The 24,531-nt window shown below is 34.8% G+C and overlaps 1 protein-coding gene across 2 annotated transcripts in view; it reads left to right on the top strand.

The window, feature by feature from the left end:
• mlt (tubulin folding cofactor E like protein mlt) overlaps nucleotides 1-24,286 on the top strand; it is an 82,266-nt gene extending 57,980 nt beyond the window's left edge. For both annotated transcript variants that reach the window (XM_081772058.1, XM_081772059.1), the window contains exons 4-6: nucleotides 3,378-3,723; nucleotides 10,747-10,907; nucleotides 22,941-24,286. In XM_081772058.1, the coding sequence (XP_081628184.1) occupies nucleotides 3,378-3,723; nucleotides 10,747-10,907; nucleotides 22,941-23,262 (829 nt within the window). In that variant the 3' untranslated portion in view covers nucleotides 23,263-24,286. The remainder of the gene's footprint in view (nucleotides 1-3,377; nucleotides 3,724-10,746; nucleotides 10,908-22,940) is intronic.
• Nucleotides 24,287-24,531: the final 245 nt, after the last annotated feature.

The following is a 24,531-nucleotide window of genomic DNA, read 5'->3' as shown; positions in this document are numbered from 1 at the left end:
CAACAAATACTAAGAAGACTAAAAAGAATGCATATACGACTTTTAATACAAGACTTTGCAAATGCGAAAGCACGAAGGAACAATTTAATTAATAGCAGGATATCAACAATAACTTCCTAGATTTCTAATAATTAGTATTATTTTATTTATATTTTGTTGCTTAAGATATTTTTATGCTGTTTTACTTTTCTTTGGTCATATGTACTCAAGGCTGTCCGATTTCGGGGCATAGGTCTTTTAAAAAAAATGTTTTTAAAATGTGTTGAAACTATAAATTGATCTTTGATTCAAGTTTAGCTCCCTTTTCAGGGAACGAGAACATATGAGACACATAGATCTACAATTCAGGGTAGAATCCGAACCACTGCAATGCGTTCAATCCTCTTCCACTGGGAATCGAAGTCTCAACACCTTGCACTAACAAAATGCACGGTAGAGACCAGGCTATAGGGAGTACTTGAAACTATAGAATACCTGTGATTATTTTGACGCTACGTTCTAATCTTCATGTCTTCCCCCTATTTCACTAAGTACGACAGCCTTTCCCACTGATCTAGCGGTTAACGCGCACCTTTGGTGCACGGGTTTCCCGATTCGATTCCTTTTAGGAGAGTCTTGAAATTTGAATACATTACTCAATATACGGTGGTTTGGATTCTACTCTATCTTTAGGTCCACATTTCTTATAGCCTTGGTGCTAAAATGGCTCTTAAACTTCAATCCAACTAAGCGAAGTCCGTTACTAAACTACTCTTGAGTACATTGTTAAAACTCAAAATCTTACCTTGCCCCTAATTTCCATTCTTGTTTAAGTCATTATCCTTACAATATTTCAATCCTTTGTGGAATCATCTTCCAGCGCAGACGTGATGCTAACAGGAGTCTATGTTTTGGTTACGTTTTTATATTATTTCAAAATCTGTAAACAGAGAAATCAGCATCAAATGTTTCGTGCTGTACGCTTCTGTAAATTCTGTTCCTGAACTCCTGAGTTTTTGTACAAACAAACCGTTGCCTTTACTTCTGTAGCTTCTTAATGTTCACCGTTCTTTTTGCTTAATCCTATTTACGGGTTTGCAAAATAATAGAGACTAAGTAATATTTATTCCACTATTTTGCAAGCCCGTAAACAAGTTTGAGCAACAAGAGTGGTTTGAACACTACGAAGTTACAGAAGGCAATAGTTTGTTTACACAAAAACTCAGGAGTGACAAATAGAATTCACAGAAGTGTACCGCGAAACACTTGGTGCTGATTTCTCTGTTTACAGGTTCTGAAATAATATAAAAATAATAATAAATTTTGGCTAGCATCATGTCTGCGCTTGAAGATAATTCCACAAAGGATCAAAATATTATGAGTATAATTACTTGAACACGAAAGGAAATTAGTAGTACAAGGTAAGATTTTAAGCTAAGTATTATGGCCTTGTGTATTTACCATATTACCCTTGTTTTAGTTATAACAAGGTAATTTTATATAAAATGGGGTACTATGAGTTTTACCTTGAAAGGGAAAGGGGGAAGAATGACTAGAGATCTTAGTTCCGCCACTGTTATAAAAAGTAACTAATAGACAAAAAAAAAAAAGTTCTATTCAATTGACCAAACTATTTCTACGGACAACCTCCATATCCATCGGTAGAAGAGCAAAAACTTTAACTGGAGAATACATCACATAATGAAATTGCCTCCAATTCATCAATAGTAATAACTATACACATATAAAATTATAGAAATCTTGAAATTGTTGAGTTGAAGATGAAAGTACCTTGTGATTAAAACTTTGACATATGAATAAGTATGCACTTCTGAAGGAAACAACAGCTGATTGTTGTGGTTTACTCCTCTCTCTAATTAATTTGACTCGTCTAGGGTCAGCCAATCAACATAAACCAAAACAAATATAAAAATATCATGAAAAAATAAAGCTTTGCGTTATTCTCAAATAAAACGTAAGGTCTGGTTAATGTACGGATAATATTTAGTCAAGAGTTTCTTAGAAAAAAAAAAATAATTCAACGAAATTCTATTACCCCTCCCCCCTAAATAAAATATCCGGAGCTCTTTTTCTTCGGAGCCCTATTCCTTATGTCTGCTGTTCATCATTCATCCCAGTAGACGCCTATAATCTCCTTCAGTCTGGACTCCACTGGTCCACCACTTTATTACAGTTTTGTCAGACACCTATTTCTATCTGGAAAGCCTGACTACAACTTTCCGTCAAGCGAAATATATATTCTATTCTATAAAAATAAAACATCTAAGAATATCTTTAAAAGAATTGCCTGCCTATATATATATAACGTCTTAAATGAAAAAAAAAATGTACTGTATATCCTATCTGGAAGAAATGGGAATCACTCATCCCAATAAGGCATCACTCAAGCTTATTCCTCGCTAAACTAAAATTTCAAATTCATTGCAAACTATCTTGGCCCTACTCTGACCCAAGGAAATTTATCTTTATATCTCTTGCTCTAGCCATCACTATGGCTCCAGAGAAATCATTTTGTTCTGTTTTCAATCATCACTAAGACCGATCCCTACAACGTAGGGAAAAAGGCGAGACGAACCATCAACATTCACCAAAGAGGCTCTGTGAATTCTAGCGTTCATCTAAAGGAAAAGAGCTGAGGCTTTCTTTTTATGTTGTCAGGGTCCCTTCTCTTTTCTAAACTTAGTGATTTTATTTTTTACTTAAAAATCAGCGAAAAAGTTTCTGAGGATAGATAACGTGTCCTAAGCCTTTGGACTTTTCCATCGAGTTACTATTAGCTATATAAAAGAAATTGAATGCTACATACGTTAAGAGAAGCTAAAAGGAAAGTAGAGAAACACACACTTAAACATACATATATACGTACATAAATGAAAGGAAATATTTAAAATAAAATACTTAACGCTAATTATATATATATATAATTTGTCTGGCCAGATTTACCATATTATTAAAAACCAATCATAACACAACAGTTCCTCTAATATTGAATTTATTTTATTTTATTTTTTATTTTTTTTAAACAAAGAAGAACAGTAAGGACTTGGACTCGTCCTTACAACTCGCCCGTGAAATTATTACATACATAGCTTCGAAATCGAATGAGTATATTTACTCGGGACGCTTTTATGTATAGTATCACTTTAATTAGACATAAATTTGCATATAAAAGGAAATAGACCTATAGTTACAATATTCTTAGGTAATTATCAGAATAGAACTGCAATAACATTGGTGGGAGTTTCGTATAGCACTGCAATAACATTGGTGGGAGTTTCATGAGTATACATTAAAACGTCGATTATGATTGGAATATTTTTTTTGTTTTGTTTTTTTGGAGGAAACGTATAATACCATTTCATGTATTTACTTCATAGCCTCCAGGAACTCCATTTGAGCATGAATGGATATGAGAGGATAAATCTACAGGAGATCCAGCATCATGGCGTCAAGAAGTTACACTTCGCTGGCAACCCTATCAGGATCTGGGGTGAAATCTGCAAACTAGGGATGGTGTTTCCTCATTTGGAGTCTCTTGTGTTGGCAGATTGCCCTCTTCAGTCCCTGGAACCCAATGGATATGATAACGCCCATTTTTGTTTTCCTAGCCTTCGATGTCTAAACGTAAATAACACTCACTTATCCCATTGGTCGGACGTAGATAGGCTGAGGAAGTTTCCTCTTCTTCATTGCCTACGGATCCAGTCATGTCCGCTGGTTGAGGTATGTAATAAAATAGATCTATAATCTTATTTAAAATACTTTAGGAGTCAGCAGTGAGCAGGCGGCATTGAACTTCAGTGTTTTTAATTGCTTCTCAATGTGGAATTTCCTGTGTGACATATTACACTTATGTTAGAGTTGATTGTTTCCTTTCTTAAGAAACAAAATGCAAATCCCGAAAGGCGAGTAAGAACCGGAACAATAAATTTTATGAGCAAAATTCTATAGCAGTTTGTTTGTGTATCAAAGTTCAAATCCTGCTGAGAATGCAATGCTTTGAGTATAAATCCGAGAAGTAGTCCGGATCACACTAGTAGATCATATTCTTCGTGTTTTTCATGACCTCACAAAGCCACAGAATAATCCATCCTGCTTCAGACTTTCAGAAAGGCACTATCAAATTACGTCACGACGCCAATCACAACTGTGAGAGTATTAGCGTTATTTCGTTTGTTGGACTGTACCAGGTGTGATAAAAAAATACGGAGCATCATTTTGTTACTAACAAAGTAATAAAATCTTCAAAGTACTCCCGTTGGCTTGCGATGCATTTATTCAATGTCGGAAATAATGTCAAAACATCTGATTTTTTTTTTTTTAAGCAAGGTTGTAGTTTTTGAGAAGAGACAGAAGTCGCATGGTGCTATATCCGGAAAGTACGGGGGATGTGAACAGACACTCGGATGTGGACAGAAACTCGCGGATCAAAAGCAAAAATCGGGGAACAAATTCCACATTCACTCTTCTCATTTGCAAACCGGTAGTTAACATGTTTTGCACCGACTCGTATGAGATGTCTAGTTCTTCGGAAAGATCCCGAATAGTCATTCGCCTGTTTGAACAAATCATTTGTGCCACTTGTTGCACATTTTTATGTATTTGTGATGTTTAAGGACGTCTCAACCATTGCTCGTCTTCAACCGACTCATTGCCACTTTTGAATCGCTCATACCACAGTCTTCAGTGTCATTACTTCACCACCATACACTGGTCTTAGCATTTCGTGAACTTTTTTGACCATTTTTTTAAAACAAAACTTAATGTTGATACGTTGCTCGAAATCCATGAGGCATTGACAGATACTCTTAACACGTTCTCACTGTTCTGCCTCAATAAGCCAACTGACATATCACAACTTGTTCAAACTCGATTTGTTTCCAAAGGTTCAGGCTATGAGGCTTAGTAGTTAAAATAGTAAAACGTCGATAGGTGACGCTGTGCAACTAAATTCACCGTATTTTTTTTTTATCATACCTCGTAGTTTTACGTCTCTCCGGTATTAAGATTGTGTATAAGAGCCACCTACAATCTTAAAGTTGGTTCCAACCACATCTATTCTCACAAGGAATTGAGCTTTGGATCTTCATTAGTTTATGTCAAAGTCAAATTTGTCTTATTTAATTTGTATTTCCTGCCTGAAATAACTTACCAGACTACATTTTGCTAGCTCTTTTATTCTTTTTTTCACAAAGGTTAAGTGATAAATTGCTTTAAGCCTATCCCACATACTGTTTAGTTAAGAACCGTACAATCGGGGTTTCCTATTGTTCCTACAATTTTGAAGTAATTTTCACTTACATCATTGAAGAAATCTGCACCGATGCAATTTTCTTTCCTTACAGTTTTCTGTAATTCGAAATAGCCGAGCAAGGGGAAGTGTTGTTCATATTCTTATAAATAATTGTAAAAATAAAAGAAAATAGTTTTGGGCGAGAATTTTCGAGATATGTATATGTTAACGGGAAAATACGCATATCTTAGTTGTAGCTCATGGGAACATTAATTACTCAGCATTACATATCAAGCCAAACTTGTATATTATTCGTGATGTTCGTTTTCATTCTCAAGACCATAAAAAAACATTTTAACGTTTTGAAATAGATTTTAATCTTCTTTTGATTATTAACTAAACATGTGAAGCAGATCGAGCATAATGTCCTATTTTGTGGTAATTAGGACACATAAAGTGACGCACAAATGCTAAAATATGTATGTATGTATTTACCAAGATAGACAAAGTGATAGAATCCCGATATATATCGGGTGTTCTAAAAAATGATGTCCACGAACAATGGAGCGCTATCGTGCAGGTAGGTCAAAATAAAGCGAAAATGCTATATAATGGTATACCTTCCGGGGCCTCCTTCAACCGCTGTGAGGAATCTAAAATTTCACTATGTGGTAACGTCGTAGGTTAACTTGGAACTGCTGTTCTAAGACTATCATAACTTGAGCCCTGACAGATCTAAAATTGTGTAAGCTGACGACAGTGTTGCGAACTGTCATAGCAACAAGAATCAAAGCGACCTCTTGACAACGATGAAGAAATCAAATTACTTTATCACTGATTGAATCGGATTATAAGTTTAAATATTTACAAACTAGATGTTTTAAAAATAATCATGCTTTACTTTATTTCTCAACGTTCCAGCACAACCTAGTTCCACTAGGCCTAACGTTATTGCCACAGTAATGGATATATATATATATTTTTCTTTTTCCTCTCACTATACATTCTGTCCTTGTGACAAGATTGCTACGGAAATAGAAGTGGGGTTACATGGAACAACAACCTTCTCCCCGTCGCCGCAGGGAATAGGGTTTTGTAGAATTGAAAGCCAGGAGGGTGGTGACTGTGTATATGGCTCTTCTATAGTTCAAGGACAGTGACCCTTGTTTTGGAATGTCAAACTGAAATTTGTAGAATTTCTAATGGTCTTTGTAGGAAATTTGTTGACCGGAAAAATATATAATGACTTATTTAGAAATTGAATAGTTGGAAAGTAACAAACATGATTCTTCTATGTTTGTCTTTTCGTAGCAGACCTTTTTTAAACCAATATGTGGAGGGAAGGATAGGTTTAGACCCACAAAAATACATTTGGAAACACTAGGTTGTCTCCATGGTAACAGTACACTGTTGTCGCATTTATATCTACTCATTACTGTAAGTTTTTCTGCTGTCAGGTTGTTTTGATTGTTTGTGCTTTCATCTCAGTGCATTGGTGTGAATATCGTGGTGTAATCGTTGTTATTTTTATTCATCAGTGGAACATAGTTTATATTCGTATTATTCATATAGACCCAACATATAAATTTAGTATATATATATATGTGTGTGTGTGTTCGTGTTTATAAACAATGACTGAAGTGCAGAGAGAGGGTGCCCTTGACAAGTCAGGCACGGAAGTTTGTATTTAATCTTTAATCAAAAAAAGAACGTGACAACGACGGTCCTTTATTGCCATTGAATAAAGTGATTGAAAGAGTAGATTCAGCTTTACACATTAGCCCTGCAGCTGTGAAAAGAATCACAAAAGAGAAGTGTCCGAAACAGCGCCGTAACTTAGATTTTTTTCTAGGGGGCAAGCATTAATATTTGTCCTTCCTAGAAAAAGTTGTTTGGACCCCCGCAGAATTCAAAAATAGCCCCTTCTTTCCATCTTTCGCTTATTTTGTGGGCTCCGGAGCTTGTGGGCATCCCTGCACGGCAAGGTCTGCGGGGTCGTTAGTTACGCCCCTGGGCCCGTTCCATACATGACAAATTAATTAAGTGGACAATGTTGATAAATCTCAAAGCCATGCGAATAAATATTATTTCTAGGGACCCTAATAATAGACATTTTACTGAAATGGGCCCATGACACATTTTTGTTTCATTTACCTATTGTGTGCTATTTTGTGTATGTAATGTAGTGAACCTGTTTGATGCTTCATTTATAATTCCATGTTCGTATTGTATATGGAGTAAGAAAATGTTGTCTTAAAGTAGACCGCCTTGAACGGCGGGGAGCTTCTCTGGAGGGCAGTTTTTCCCTCCCCAAACAAGTTACGACCCTGGTCCGAAAAATCTCGCTGAACCGACGGAAACTTTATATCTACCCAGGAAAACATAATAGTAGCTAATAAAGCGCAGGATTTCTACAGTAAACGGCATTAAACTGTCTACAATTGAAAGCCATTAGCTAATGTAAGTAGTTTTCAATTTTTAAAAAAAGATATAACATTATGGGCCTTATGCAGAGTCGTTCTGACGAGTGTTTTGTGCCATACTAAAGAGTTCGACTAACATATGTTTCCTGCAGTAGTCAGGCCTTTAGTATGACTCTATTCATACATCAAAATGACTCTGCATAAGGCCCTATGTGTTTAGAAATAACGATTGTTTTCTTTATGATTTTGTAAACAATATTAACGCACTACTTTCTGTTTCTTTCTTTTGACTGATACTTTCGTCAGGCATGATTTTAAATAATATTTTTATTGTAATGCATACGTGATTCTTTTCCCATAAAAAATGTCCCTTGTTCTATTTATACACATTTATACAGAATATAAATGTGGCAACGGCGCTAGATCGCACGTAAGAGTTGTCAGAGCTTATATATATATATATATATATATATATATATATATATATATATATATATATATATATATATATATATATATATATATATATATATATATAGATATATAGATATATATATAGCGCGGCCTCACTTTAGTATTGCTCTGCGAATCCATCCAGCATTTATATCAATAGTTACACTAATAAGTGGTGCTAATGTCAGCGTCTATCGACTTTTACTGTTGATCACTGTTTACAGCAGCAATTCACTGTGGAGAATTCCTTCTATGTCCCACCAAACACAAAACAACTTCTTGGTATGCAAATCTGTTTGGGATGTGGTGTATGTTTGGGATGACCCATTCGTTCCTCTGCTTAAACTTCACGAACAGACACCATTTCTCATCTTCCGTAACACTATGTGAGAAAAGAAAAGTGATATTGGCAATAGGATTCACAACGGCGGATAAACAAAGAACCACACATGGCAACACGCTAATGTTTGTTGTATGCACTGGGTGAATGAAGCACTTAACGAAACCAGTTTTTCAACCTTTCTCATACGTTGACGGTGTCGCACAACAGTTGTCTGTCCACTTCCCATCTCCGTAGCCAATTCCTGAATGCTTTGACGTGGTCACGGTCGATCAAGTCGTTCAAGTGATCCTCATTAAAGTAGGATGGGCGACCAGAACATGGGATCGCTCATGTCAAAATTTCTACTACAGAACCTGCAGTGCAACTCACTTCCGGGTGATATGATACTTTGAGCAATAGCATCCTTTCCATACGCCGCACAGATTTCAACAAAGGATTCATCTCAGCAAAACCACAAATAGTACTACACATTATTGAAAACCTAACAATAATTTGGTCTATTCTACAGCACTGTCATTATCAGTGATGTATGACAAAAAATTCCTGAAAATGAACGACACAAATTAATAAATCAACCCAATACTTTAGACTTTCCTGCTGTTTCTAAGTAATTTTGTAATCATGAGTTTGAGTCAATACAATATTGTTTGCAGTCAAGTTCATCACATCTTTTAATAAAATAATAATAATAATAATCATAAACCTCTCTCTTAAACATCCATTAAGCATTTTACACATCTATCTATTAGTGTACATCCAATAGTATCTGTTAGTAATCATTCGTTATATGTTTTATCTCTTTATTTTGATTACCAACAAGAACAAGCTCTGAAACAAAAAAAAAAAAAAAAAAAAAAAAAAAAAAAAAAAAAAAGAAATCTGGCTGCAAATAGTTTTTCTTTCTTTTTTTTTTATTGATATTATTACAGGGCGTTACTGGCGATTCATTTATTCCGTGTTTCTAAATAGATTTGGGTTTAGTTTTTGGTTATATATAATCAAGGTAATTTTTCTGTAAATCATTGAGACATCTCTTTTAATTAGTAAGTCGACTTTACATGTGATTGTAAACTGGTTATTTCACATTCATTAGAAAAGGCCGTGCATTCGCTTTAATAAGTAAATTTCAATATAGTGTCTCGTATATTTATTCTTTCAGAAATCTGTAAATAAACTGGCCAGTGGAAGTAAACTGCTTAGAGTGTTAAATTAGTTCTGTATTATGTGTAACTGCTATAAAGGGCACCAGTTATTTGCGAAAGATTGATTGTATGTTTAATGGGATATTGGGAAAGAAATTCACTTGGCAACTAAATGATTGTATGAATCATGCATTACCTATTGTAAGTACTTACCTTTGCTCACATCGTGCAGAATCGAATATTTAATTTCCTCTGCATTATAGGTTCTTTGGTGAGCCCACCCTCACTTTTTTTATTTATTTTTAAATTTGTGAATAACTTAAAAACAATGAAGAACATTAAAATGTTTCGGTCTGTCCAAAATGGCGAAAAAGCCAAATTTCAACAGGCCTTATTTCAAATTCCAGAAACTGTGGATGGTGGTCCTTATCAGCGTAAAGGAAGCCATGCATATACAATCCAAAAATGTATATTTCGTAATAATTCATTCATATATATACTTGGTATAATTCATTCATATATATATATACTCCCTCTCCCAAGTTGTGGGGCTGAATTTGGATTTAAAGGACATCGGAAGTGGTTGTTCATCTCAACGATCCCGAAAACTATGGATTCAACACTAATACCAGTCATTTTCTATATATTTCCTTCCTCTTTCAAGTTGCGGAGCTGAATTTGGATTTAAAGGGTATCGGGAGTGTTACTGTTCATCTGAGCGACCCGAAAACTATGGATTCGACAATAATATCGGCCATTTTCAATCATTTATATATATATATATATATATCTTCCTCTCTCCTTCCCCAAAGTTGCACCGTCAAAGTGAAATGGTGAAAATCATCCCAGGCCCGAACTTCATCTATGTTGAAAACTTGATCGACATGGGACAGGTGGTTCAAGAGTTATTAAGTCATAAACACAGTTACTTTCATTTTTATACATGTAGTTATTCTTTTCTTTCAAGCCTAAAACATTACAAACACGTAAGATTAAATGAATATAAATACAATGAATACAGTTTTTTTTTTTTTAGATTTATGTGGTGTTTATTTCTTTTGCAGACAATAGCATTGTATGTTTTAAGTAAATTATGTAAAACTGTGGGTAAATGCTGATTCCAATGCTGAAATGGAGACTGCTATATTTCAGGAATACACGGAGCACGAGCGTAGATTGCTTCTAATCGCACGACTTCCCAACGTAAAAACCTTAAATGGTGGTGGTGTTATTGATGGCGAAGAACGTGAAGATTCGGAAAGGGCTTTCATTAGGTTCTACATGGAAAAGCCAGAAGAAGAAAGGCCAGAAAGGTAAACAGATTTCCTTCTAGTTATGAATTTGGTATTAAAATAAGAATTTCAAGTAAATTATAGAACTCTTATATTATTTTTGATACTTCAATAGCTAAACTGAACAGAAAATTCATGCGCAGAAGGTAAGCTGAGTTTCTTTTACGTACTTATACAACACCAAGATTAATAGAACATGACCTATTATTGAAGGTAGGATTCGAATTATTACTTTGACTTATGTTCACAACGTTATACAGAAGATTGATCGGGTTATGTCCGACAGATTTTCAAAATGTACTTACTCTGAAAATTGTGTCACCACTACCAATTGTGTTCTGTCGGACCACCAGTATTATTGAGTATCGCCCGACATCGCAATTTTCACTACAGCAAACTGCGTTCGAAAACAGGCATAATAATTTCATTCAGTTGCTCCCTCAGGCTTTCCATAGGTCAGTGAAGGTACAGGGGTGGCGATACTGTACGTGCTGTTTTAACAGTTCAATGCACAGAAATTCGTTGGGACTGGCGTCAGAGCTTTTTACGGAAATGACATGAAAGTGAATGACACTATTTCCTGCCTCATGTCATGATAAAACCGGAGGGATTATATGGCGGTATGGCTGGATGCTGGCTCTTGTTGGCTTTGTATAAACGAAGGGCATCTATCCGATAAGTTGAAGTCGTGATAGATTCTTGGATGTAAACAATAGTCGCCTTCACGTTTGTGTTCACTTTACTTACCTCCACCATGCTCTCGTAACCGTATCTGGAAACAATAATTACGGTGTTTCGTATGTGATATTATTGGAATACGCAATTCGGGAATACAAATACCCATGCATCTTAATATTAATGATAATAATAATTTGTGAATTTGTTGGCGTCCAGAAGGTGATCATTTTTTAATATATCTGCACATTTGCAAGTGGTTGGAGATTGTCATATAAATTCTTTTCTTAATTGGCACAAATTTTACATGAGTTTCTGTTAAGTGACTTGTAAGATTTTCAATAATAATAATAAACTGAAAAATATTATCGCGCTTTACTTTACCCCCTTAAATTTCTGGTAATTTAGAGAATTAAACAATTATAGTTGCTTACTATATTACACTTTCAATTAAATCAGTCATTTGAGAAATTCGACTTACAAATATAGCTAACATCTCAGGATTTGCCCAAGTGGGCCCGGCCCGAAAAAAACCCACCGGGTTTTTCGGGTTGAATCCACCTGAAATAATCCACTTTAAAACCCACCTGGGTTTTTGTGCTTTTTGTTAGTATATTATTGGTACAACTAAAGTGATCACATTGAAAGTGATTTTTATCAGATTTAGGACTTTTCTTGGGCGAATTAGATGCTTTCCCGTTAATGTATACAACATTCAACATAAGACCTTTATAAAGTTACGAATTCACTGAATGAATGAAAAAAGCTTACTTTAGCTTGAGATAATTATAGAACAAATTAATGCATGGATTATGCTTACAAGCTATTTGAAGTAAAATATGCAAGTTTATGTTTTAGAATACTTTCCGTGAGTAGTGTGCTCGGCGACGCCGAGGGACGTTATCCCTCATACGTTTGACGGGTTTAAGGCAATACATGCTGGTACTATCAGCAAATATGTAAATGTATTAGTAAAACTATTAATATTATTTCTTACCTTTGACATTAACACAAGTATTCTTCAGTAAAATTTAGTTTTCCAACAACAATAGTTTAGTTCAGTCATTTGTTGCTATTCTTCAAATAAGCATTCTGTAGAATCAACACCAGCAATAGCATAAACATTCTTGTCAAATTTAAGAAGCTTAATGCTCGGAGTTCCGAAGTGCTGAAGTACTATTTCAAGTGCTGAATTCAAACTTCATTCTAGTGGGAGTTTCGATGCACAGTAAAGAAAGCTGCATTTTCGGGGGAAAACTGTTGCGAAAGAAGTGCTCGGGAAATTCCTGCAATTGAACGCACAGAACATCGAAAGTGAATACTTTAACAATAAACTATTTATTTTACGCTGTAAGATATTTAATTGGACATTTTGAAACATTTACTTTATAATATATGAATGATATCTGTGTTAATTGTTTTAAATTAATTTTCGGAAAGAACCGTGTTGCAACAAGTGCTTGGAAAATTCCCGTAATTGAACATACAAAGTATCGGAAGTGAACTTCAACAATAAAACCATTTATTTTACGCTAGAAAATATTTCATATAAGACATTTTAAAACATTTATTTTATAAAATATGAATTATATCTGTTTTAAATTAATGTATTTGTTATTCATATTTGGCGAACATCACTGAGGGCCCTGGGATGACTCGATCTACATTTGTTCATTTGTCTGCCTGTACTACACACACTACGGGGTACAACTTTCCGTTTTTCTAAGTTTAAATTTTCAGGGTACAACCACGAGACATTGTAAATTTCCTGTTGAGATTTTGGCGGCATACCAACGTAAAATTTCAAAATATAGTTTTTTTTTCTTTTTCTCCAAAATAGCGGGTATCCACGCTTTAGGGTGCCATTTTCGGACTTTTAAGTTGAAATTTTGAGGGTAGTAGCACGAGACATTCTAAATTTGCTGTATAATTTTTTTCGGCGATCCAATGTAAAATTTCAAATGGCGGCCGTTTTTTCAAAACACCAGTGAATAGAAAATTGTTGCAAGTTGTGACAATGACAATTTTGAAATATACCGTATTTCGTTGAATATAAGGCGCATTTTTTTTGTCAGCTTTTAGACGTCCAAAATTCAGATGCGCCTTAGATTCGATGGCGTCTTGGATTCGATGTATATACTGCATGGACGTAGGTTACAACATAGAATCTACTGCAGTATTTAATACTGGTAGTTACAAGTAATTTGCTTAAAATTGTTTGTATTACAACAATGACAGACTGCACAAAGATGGTAATCGCTCACGAACAATGAACATATCATTTTACTGGTAAGAAAATGCTTATCGAAATAGGAATGTATTTGTACACTATTTTTGCTCCTTAGATTCGAAGCTTTTTTAAAATGAGTTTAAATGAGGTGAAATTTCAGATGCGCCTTAGATTCGATGGCGCCTTATATTCGAAGAAATGCGGTAAATCACATTTTAACACTTATATTTCGAAGACATTGAAATATTTCGAAAATACACAATTAAGCCTGACAAAACCCGCTTAAACTCGAAAATACCCGAAAAACCCATATGGGTCCAGGCGGGTTGGGTTTTTTCAAACCCTGCAACATGTCGAACAACTATTCATTAAAAAAAAAAAGTACTTTACAAATGTATTAAATAACAAAATTTCTCATTTATTTCTTTTCTTATACTTACCAGGAATGCTTTCTAATTGTAAAATTGGTTTCGTATAATCTGATAACAAATTTAAATAGTCCCGCCATGGTATAACATATCACAAAGTTGTAGCTAATGGACATAAATAATGGAAGTGAAATATTTGAGAAAAGTGAACCAGACAGTGTAAAACTAAGATATTGTAAATTCAGATAGCTTCAAATATCAAGTTGTGTAAAAAGTATCGAACCTTCGCAAGTCGAAGTTGAAAATAATGTTATGAAATCACATATGCGCCATTTTGTTCGATGGCCTATCATTTTTCCGGCAATATGATAATCCCGTCGCTATAGAGCTTGTGTGATTTCTTGGCGAACATTGACACGTGGTTTGTACAAGCCTGCTTTGAAACACCATTCTAAGAGTTCTGTAGAAACCGAAATAACTTATAGTCTTACAGTGCCAGTTCGGGCTATACGGCGGATGCATTAAAACCTCCCAGCCAAGGTCTCTCAATTTTCTGATGGGGCATTAAAGATGTATGCGGTCTGGCGTTGCCAGCATGGCATGCGACACCCTTTCTGTTGACCAGTCCCGGTCATTTCTTTTGAATTGCTACATGCATGCACTACTTGTTGATATTATAGATCTGAGTCTATCATTCTGCCCGACTGCAGCATCTCGTGATGCACGATGCCCTTTCAATCCCACCAGACAAACAACATAACTTTCCTGGGCGTCAAGTGAGCTTTGCCATAGACTGTATAGCTTCTTGTTTCGACCACAATCTTTTCCACTTCGTTGTCGTAGGTTATCCACTGTTGATTCGTGATCAACCACTTCACAAATGGCGGAGTTCAGATCCTGTGACATCCAAACGTTGAGTGTCTTTCTATTGCCAGATTTCTCCAATTGGTTTAACACTGATGTTAGATGTTAGGTCATTGACAATGTCATGACTGCGTACATGCCGGTCTTGCTTGGCTTTTGCCAGATTGTCATCCACTTTTTCTGTGATTGGTTGGCTACTGCGAGGAGTATCTTGGACATTGAGATTTTCAAAAGGAAAGCGACTTAACCATCTTTTGGCTGCTGCTTTTGATAACATATCTTACCCATAAATAGCACACTGAGGTTCGGGACATTAACACCATCTCGTGCACAAAAGGCTCAATACTTTGTAGATTACTTGATGTAAAATTATTTACCAATAATTTTGTAAAGAATATTCCAAACGAAATAGTTTCTAAACTCTTACAACGCGTTTTTTCATATTAAAATATTTCAAATATACAAACTGTGTATTATCACAGTGAAGTAAACAAAATAATCATCAATAAGCAAGCATGGGTGAGAAAGTGCCATGAAAATGGCGAAAATGAGGTCTGTTTGACAGTTTTCTCAGTAGTCTTGTGGTTAGCGTACCAAATTCTCATGTGGCATATTAGGGTTCGAATATTTTCCGCCCCAACTATTTTTTTTCTTTTTATGTTTGTTTTTGTTATTTGGGAAAAACACTGAAGAACAGTAGAATACTTCATACGCATGTGAGATATCGCCAAATACTAACATCAAACAAATAATGTTAAATTAATGACTTTGCTACGTTGTTATGTGAGTAAAGATACAATGGATGGTTAAATTTTGAACAAACGGTACAAAATAAAACACTGTCTCACAGTAAAAAAACCCTACACATTAGAGTATTCAGATGACAGTGAATACTATCCAGAAACGATATGTAGTATATTGTTAGGTGTCAGTAATACAATAGTGAATCAATTCACCATTGTGAAATCTGGATTCTTAGAGTAAGTGCTGAAAAGCAGATGATGATTCGATGTAAACGAAATCAACAATTTTCTTTTACGTTGATATCTTTATATGGATTTTCTGTAATAGCAACATAGTCGTTAACGCGTTTCAAGATTTATGTAGGCCATCTACATTTCATATCGCATTAAAACCGACATGGTAGCAGTAGAACTTTCAAGTTTTTTTTAAGTAGGTTCTGTGCCCAAATGTTATTATTCCATTGTCCGGTCTATGAGTCAAGAAGGAGATCTTTTATTCCTTTCCTTAACATAGGAATGGGAGAATGCATTCCAATTCAAATACCAATCAATGCGTTGGTTAAATTTGCAGATGTGATAATAATAAGTTTTATGTCCCGAATTTGAGTTTCTAGTTCTTTCTTTCTTGTCTCTTTTTTAATTTTTTTTTTTATTTTTATTTTAACGATGTGTCCTAACCTCCAAATATTCCGGTTGGTTCCTTTCGATATACAAGAAGGACGACTAGATAATAATGAATAAGAATATATGGTATAATACGTAACAGTGTTGTAAACTTTAAGCGTAATTTGCAAGAAACGCATTGCTCCAGCCTTGCTCTCTGATCGGATCGGAATCCTTTTCAAAGTTACTGAAATATAATTTTATATTTAGACAACGCTGTTTTGTCAGCCTACGTATTTTCGCACTTGAAGTTGGGATAGTTAATCCTCTTTAAATCTACTTTAATCGGAGACTATATGGATCAAGGCTATATCACTGAAAAAATGAAAGCTTTAAGTTTTACATCCCACGGTTATGCCGGCTAGGCTAAAGGAGATGGTGATGATGAGGAATGAAAGGGTGGAATGAAGAAAGTAGGAGGAAACAGGAGAACTACGCGAAAAACCACGCACACGGTGTTTGTCCACCACAAAGTTTACTTGGTGCGACTAGGGATCTAACTAAGGACCCCATGCACCAGAGGTGAACGCTCTATCACTGAGCCACGGTGGCCCCGGCTATATCAATGAGTCTCCAGCGAAACTGTTACTTACATAACAAAGTAGCGAAACCATTACTTTGACACTATCTGTTTAATGTTAGTATTTGACAATATCTCACATACGTATGAAGTTTTGTACTGTTTTCCAATTTTTTTCCCGTATGGCAAAACCAAACATAAAAAAGAAGAAAAAAAATAGTTGCGATGTTTAAGATTCGAACTCTAATCTGCCGCTTGAGGTTCGGTACGCTAATCATAGAACTACGCAGAGAACTGACAAACAGATTCCACTTTCGTGATTTGCACAGCACTCTCTCTTCTTGGCCTGCCTCTTTCATGATTATTTTCTTTAATTCCCTGAGAGTTTTTGCTGTTTGTATGCTTGAAATATTCCAATATGAGGAACGTGTTGTAATCATTTGGGAACTATTCTGTTTGGAATATTCTTTAGAAAATTATTGATGACTACATTTATATTCTGATAACATTCTTGAGTCAGTGTCATTTTTGTACTTGAGGTTAGGATAGTTCTCTTTGGAACTACGTTTATAAGAAACCATTATTTTTGCTCATATATTTTGCAATCTCTGTGTCAAAGCTGTACCAATCTTATTAGATAAATCTTAAAAGTTTGCAACACTGTTACGTATTACGCATATTTTTGTACACCTTATGCAGTATTTTTATATACGTAATAAAATGACGTAGTGCCATTTGGAAAACAAACAAATAAATAAAAAGTACTGGCCACCGCAGTAAACTTTCTCGCTCCAACTCCGTAGACTAAATCATGTTTTGCTGCAGTTATTAATGAAACATTTTCTTGTGAAATACGAACAGACTTCTAAGGAGTTTTCGGAAAACGTCAGCAAAAGAAAACTCATTTCCAAAAGTAAACTACCTTTTGTAGATTTTTCCATAAGAATTAACTTATACCATATGCCATACGTTAGGGCTATTAATGAAATGTTTGGTTATAAAATAATAATAAAATTGCATGAGTGATATTTTACAAAACTATGAAAGAAAAACTCACCCCAAGAGTAAACTATCCCTTGTGGATATTCTCATAGTAGTGATTTATGCAACATTATAAGAATAATAATTTAATATTTATTTATGAAATACGACCAAAATCACCTGCGTCGTTTTTGAGAAAATAGTCTGAAAAGAAACTCATCCTCAAGATTAAACTTCTGCTTGTGATTCTTTTCGTAAGAATACTTTACACAGTATTATAGTTATTAATGAAATATAAACAAAATGGTGTGACTAGTTATTGAGAAAGTTGTCCATAAAAATCACACCAGGTTATTAATAATATATTTATTTATGAAATATGAACAAAATCGCTGAGTCGTTTTTAAGAAAATCATCCGAAAGAAAACTCACTCCCCTAAAATAAACTACCCTTTCTCGATTTTTCCCAGAAAAATGATTTATACCACATGAGGGGTTGTTTTCGGAAAAATGATTTTATAGCATATAAGTAAAATCGTAATGATCGTTTTTGAGAAAGTCGCAATTTTCTATTTTTATCTTGAAATAAGCTACTCTTATTTTTAGGGGTAGAAGAAAATTCGAAATCACCCCCCCCCCCCTGGAGGATCACATAAAAACCTTAAATTTAAAATTTGGTTGAGGTACTTTGAGTGGTATAGCCTCTAGGTGTATAAATATATATCAGGACAAACAGATAGATAGTTGTCGGGGAAAATCACTTTCTCAGTATCTATGGGGCATGAAATGTGTAAATCACGATTTTTTTTATTTATTTATTTATTTTTTTTTTTATAACGATCACCAAACTTTCTTCTCTCCTTTCGTCGGTCGAAAGTAAAAAGTGTAAACTAATTAAGCAACACTGCATTACTTAAAGCATTGATGATAATGCGTTTCGAAAGCTGCTATTGTATGTATGCTGTCACTAAATTTTCTCATAGATTGCTTACATATATTTGAAGTTACTTGAATTTTCTTAGCCTTCCTCACTGGTCTAGTGGCCAGCACGTATGCCTTTGATGCATGAGATCTCGAATTCAATTTGCGGTGGGAAAGCACAAAATCTTAATCATTCACTTGCATTAAGCATCCGTCTCCTTTAACCTGAAGACACATAATCGTGGGGCGTTAAATTAAAAAAATTCATTTCATTTTTTAAAAAAACTATTTTCAGATTTTACCATTGTCTGTGTTTACTCATGTCTAATCTTCTCTGTAGATGCTCATTAGTAGCTACAACTTCGGAATATGTTATACCCTCAGAGAAGCTATCTAAATCTGTTATCAAATTATCCATTTTACAATTGGGAAGCATTTCTGGTTAGTAGAAACGTCACAAAATATAGATATATATATTTATTTGATACGCCAAAAATATATCGCCGGAAATTTTATTTTTGGGATTTAACAATCCGCCGTTTAAATGAGCTCCATATTGAACTTTATGTAACATACATCCAGTGATTTTCTTGAGATTATGAAAGATCTACTAACACACAGTTCATCAAATTATATGAAGCAATTTAAGTTTTACGTGTGAATGAAAAGAATTAACTTCCTTTTATGTTCGATGTGTTCGGATAGAAACGAAAAGTTGTGCTTTTTTGCCATTTTAACGACGACTCCCTTCACATATCCTGCTACAGGGTGGTTTTATTTAAGAGAAATATTTCTAATAGAGCGATAGTTGAATGCTAATACGACGTAAGAATTTATTTCGGGCCCGATCAAGACTTTTCGTTACCGAATTTTTCTCCTCTATCTTCTGAGCACCGTGTTCTCTCCGAATGGGACTTTCACGATTAAGTAATACTAAAATTCTCCTGTTTGTTGGTGGGCAGCTATCCCGGTACCGCATCTTTCTCTTTATAACAATTTCGGTGCCCTGCGATTCTCTTGATAAAGTTTCATTTTGGAATAACCTGCACCTCTAAAACGAGAATTCTCATGTATTGTTTCTATCAATCTAATACACATCAGTAAGTGTATCTCAAACTGAAGTAGGCAGATCCTCTGGAGAATTCTGCTTACAAATCGTCTCATATTTAAATGATATTAAATACAATCAATAAACAGAAGTTATTTTACAAATAATAAATACTGTACAATACAGTAGATAGTACATATGAAACACAAACCAATGAAATTAATGAAGACTAATCAAATTGTATTTTAGTTCAGAAGAGTTGTGGCTGCCTTGACAGAAAGAATGGAAGAGTAAAAAGGGTTATTGTTTAGAAGGAATACGAGCTTTCGTCTTAAAACTTTTGTGTTTATTAGTCAAAAAATATCTTTTACTTTTAACTTGGATAACTCGCAAGATAGGGCACTTATAAGTCGGGGTACTACTGAAAATGGAAACTTTTAAGAGTAAGCTTTCGCTTTATTCCATTACAGACGTCGGGATTTATCCCAAAAGAAGGTTGGGTTATAGTATACTCACACGCGTATCTTCCGAGTGCCATGTCCTTTCAGAATGTTACTTTCATCATAGAGTATTACGAGAGTCATTCAAAATTTCTTGCACACGGCGCATGCGCGACTGTTTTATTGGTGTGATCAATTTTATATCAGCTGTGAGTCACAGTTTGGCTTGATGGTTGTGTCTGTGTTTACTGGTTAGCGTAGCTGTGTTCCCGACTCAGGTCGTATCACAAGTAGTGAACAACGTTTTTATTTGCAAATCGAAACTCTACGTGGAGAGAATCCAACTGAAATTTAGAATGCTTTGCGAAAGGTTTTTGGAAATAGTGTAGTGGATTGTAGCGCTGTATCACGGTGATAGCTCGTGTCCGTGAAGATAGTGTAAGCACTGCGAACAACCCAAGAAGTGAAAGGCCATCAAGTGCAAGAAACCACAACTCTGAGATTATTGTGAATGACATTTTGAGAGAGGATCGACGAAAAACATGTAAGAAAATTGCATATGAGGCCAGAATGTGTGTCACTTCAGTTTACAGAATCATTACTGAAAAGTTAATAATGAGAAAAATCGCGCTGCCAGATGTGTTCTTCATGATCTGAGTGAAGAGCAGAAATCATGTCGCAAAATAATTGCTTCAACGTTACAGAAAAGAAGGAGATGAGTTTCTACGAAGAATTGTTGCAATTAATGAAACCTGGATACGAGATCGTGAACCAGAACTGAGGTCTCAGTCGTAACAATGGAAAAGTTCCGACTCTCCACGCCCGAAGTTCCGCCGCCAACAATCAAGGGTTACACTCATGATGATCTTCGCGTATGACATGAATGGAGTGATAGCTATAAATAGAATGTCACAGGGGATGTCTGTAACAGGTGCATACTACGAGCTGTTTCTGCAAAATGTTTTGCGTGCAAAAATTCGTCAAAAGAAGGCCTGACATGCTTGCAGTTGGTGTCCTCATTTGGAATGATAATGCAGAACCATGTACTACCCTACACGTGAGGGAAACATTCGACAAGTATGGATGGGAAATACTTCCCCATTTACCATATAGTCCTAGTTTGAACCCACTAAACTTTGATTTGTTTCCCAAATAGAAAGAACCACTCCATGGGAAACGTTTCGATACAGTTGATGAAGCTTCCAGTGAGGTGACCCAAGTGATCATGCAGCTCAACAATGACGGTGCCCTATTCGGAATACAGAATTTACCAAAACTTTGGGAAGCTGTCATAAGCAAAAATGGAGGTTATATTGAAGGCTTGTAAAGATATTTTGTACTATAAATTATGTACTTCCATAGTATCTTTCAGTATGCAGAACTTTTGAAATGACCCTCGTACTTAAATAAAGCCTTCTATACTGATGAGATGAATATCCTATATTCTGTTTCCCCTGTTATTATAACAGATTCTCAGTTTTGAACATTGTATTTCAGAAACTAGAATCAGGTATTTAGTTTTAATCATTGTATGACACCCTAGGACTGTTCTCGAAGAAACGTAATCGGATTTCCTCAAAAGGGTTTCTCGCTCTAAAAGTTCCAGTTTTTAGTCTTTTCGCTATGTGTCTTGAATGGCTTAACATATCGTGGTGTGACTTTAATCATTGGTACTACTCGGTACTTAATCGATAACCCAGTGGAAATTAAGTAGCCAACTTTACATGAGGACGTACAAGAGGGAAAAGAAGTTCATAGTATTGTTATCTTAACCGCAGTGGGATTTTCATCATTAGTTAGTAATCAAAGCACCCGTACACCATGCATATATTGATGGGAGCGGATACCCGAAAGCAACAGCTTCCTTTTACGCAAATTTTTAATTTTAGGTCCCACTAGGTTTGAACACACTTCCTTAGTAAGGTGAAAACTAACTTCACTTTTTTTTTTTTAACAAACAAAAAAACGTTTAAGGTTTGATTTCCTTGAGATTAAACAGACTTTCAGCTGATATCCAGAGCGCATAACCTGCCCGCACACAGAAATTAAATCGGCAAGTTGCTACGATCTTCAGCTTACGAGGGAATAACAGTAGACAATAGAGTTACGTGTGTCTTCCTATGAAGTTAAACTTCTGGCAGTGCTGCTTTGTCAAATCCGTCTATTGTTTATCTTAAAGGAAATACTTATAAATGTAAGTTTTGAAGAAGTTTGTCAAATAATAAAGTGATGGACACATTTACTCACTGGTGTTTGTTATAAAGATCATGCGGTGTCAGGCATGTTCAAAACACATGAATCTATGCTTCGGTGATGGGGGATCTTTCACTAAGCCGCCTCGGCATCCTTTCCAGCTCGCGAAGACAGCAAAATATCGTAACTCGCTACGGTAAATTGTCTCAGTATTGCAGGAGTTCATATAAGAAAGTAATTATTTTGGTATCTCGTGTATAAAATTTAGATAATAAAGACTTCTATTTAGTTTGAGGAAATACTGATAACTTGCTCATACAAATAACTTATTAATACAAATTTATAGAAAACTGCAAACTTTACGACACAAAAATATACTAATACTAAAATGACTTTCTCTTTTGATAGGTATTACGAACTCGTTGCCATTCACGGAAAGCTTGATCCCCTAGTCAACGTGGATCTCAGCCCAGAGAAGAAAGTGAATGTTATTGTGTCATTTAATGACAAGCATGAACACCACAGTTTTTCAGTGTATCAAACTGTGCAAGAACTCAAACAAAAACTTGAAGTTATTACAGGAATTCCAGCGAACAAAATGCGTCTTTTTTATCTAGATCAAATTATGCGCCAAATACAGGGGCCTGAAGAAATGAAATTCCCACAGAAGCAGTTATACAGTTACAATATTTCAAGTGGAGACGAGCTTCTTGTTGATAGTAAAGTTTAGGAGTTCCTACTGTAACGTTTCAGTTAAGAAAGAAAGAAAGAAAAAATATAATGAAAAGTGAAAGTACCTTTATGAATCATGAATTCGATTAAAATATGTGTATAAAAAATAAGTCACACGACTACCTGGTCAGTTTATTTTGATCATATTAAAAGTAGAACATGACTAACTGGTTGTGGCAAAAAGAAACTTGTATAGAGTAGTAAGTAATCTTATGAATGTTACTTCCATTATTAGGTTTTATAAACCTTTTTAATTATAAAATTGAAATTTTTTTTAGAATTTATATTGACATACTAATTTTCTAGTCTGTTCAATCATTGAGTGATGTGACAGGACGGATGAATGTCTCTTGTTGTATTATAAGCGTTTCCATGTGAATAAGATCAAGAGAAAAGAACTAAAATCAGTTATATTATTCTGTTCTTTGGTTGATTATTATGTGCCCGCATGAATAATAGTAATAATAATATATTAATAAATGTATATTATAGAAAGTATTTATGGTCATTCTAAATGGCCGTGTTTGTATACTGTGCAATGCACGTTTAATGAAACGAAAAGAAAAATGCAATCAATCTCCTCAGCAAAAAGAAAAGACTGAAGCTTAAGTGAGTGCCACTGTGAGGCCTTTCCAAAATACATGGTTTTTTCATGTAAACAAACAAAGTGTTCCACAAATGCAACTTCTCTTTTTCTATTGAAAAGAGACAGTAATTGATTAAATATTATTTTAAACTTTTTAACAGATTCCATTCTCTTCTGATTGCATTGTTTTACTTGTTTCCATATATAATTTTTATAATTGTTGCTGATGTCAAATTTATTATATATATATAGAGTTGTTTGTTTTCTTTAGATGCAACTTTTATGTTATGCTTTTAGTTGTTTTCATTTTTTTTTTTTTCGTCACAAAAGATGCCTTTAATTTTAAACTATTCTGCGTCACAAAGTGCACAAGAAATAAAATTCAATTTTAATGTGAATTTGTACGTGATATTAAAATATACACTTTAAAATAGACCTTCTTTCTTTTATTGAATACAGATATTCTTGTTTTTATACGCGCAGCCCTCTATTTCTGTTCCCGTTTATCTTCGCTACTTGATGCACTGATGAACCGATTGACTGGCTCTGGCTTCCCTCAGTCCGTACATCAGAATCCGGAGTTGCAGTGTTTACGTTCTCAGAGTAAGTTAAATTGTTTTAAGAACATGAAAAAGAAGAAAGAAAAATGGTACACAGTTAGGAAGGTGATTGATTTCGAGT

The sequence above is a fragment of the Thermobia domestica genome, chromosome 9 (assembly GCF_964235325.1).
Source record: "Thermobia domestica chromosome 9, izTheDome1.hap1.1, whole genome shotgun sequence".
NCBI lineage: Eukaryota > Metazoa > Arthropoda > Insecta > Zygentoma > Lepismatidae > Thermobia > Thermobia domestica.
This window is presented reverse-complemented; position numbering and strand designations above follow the sequence as displayed.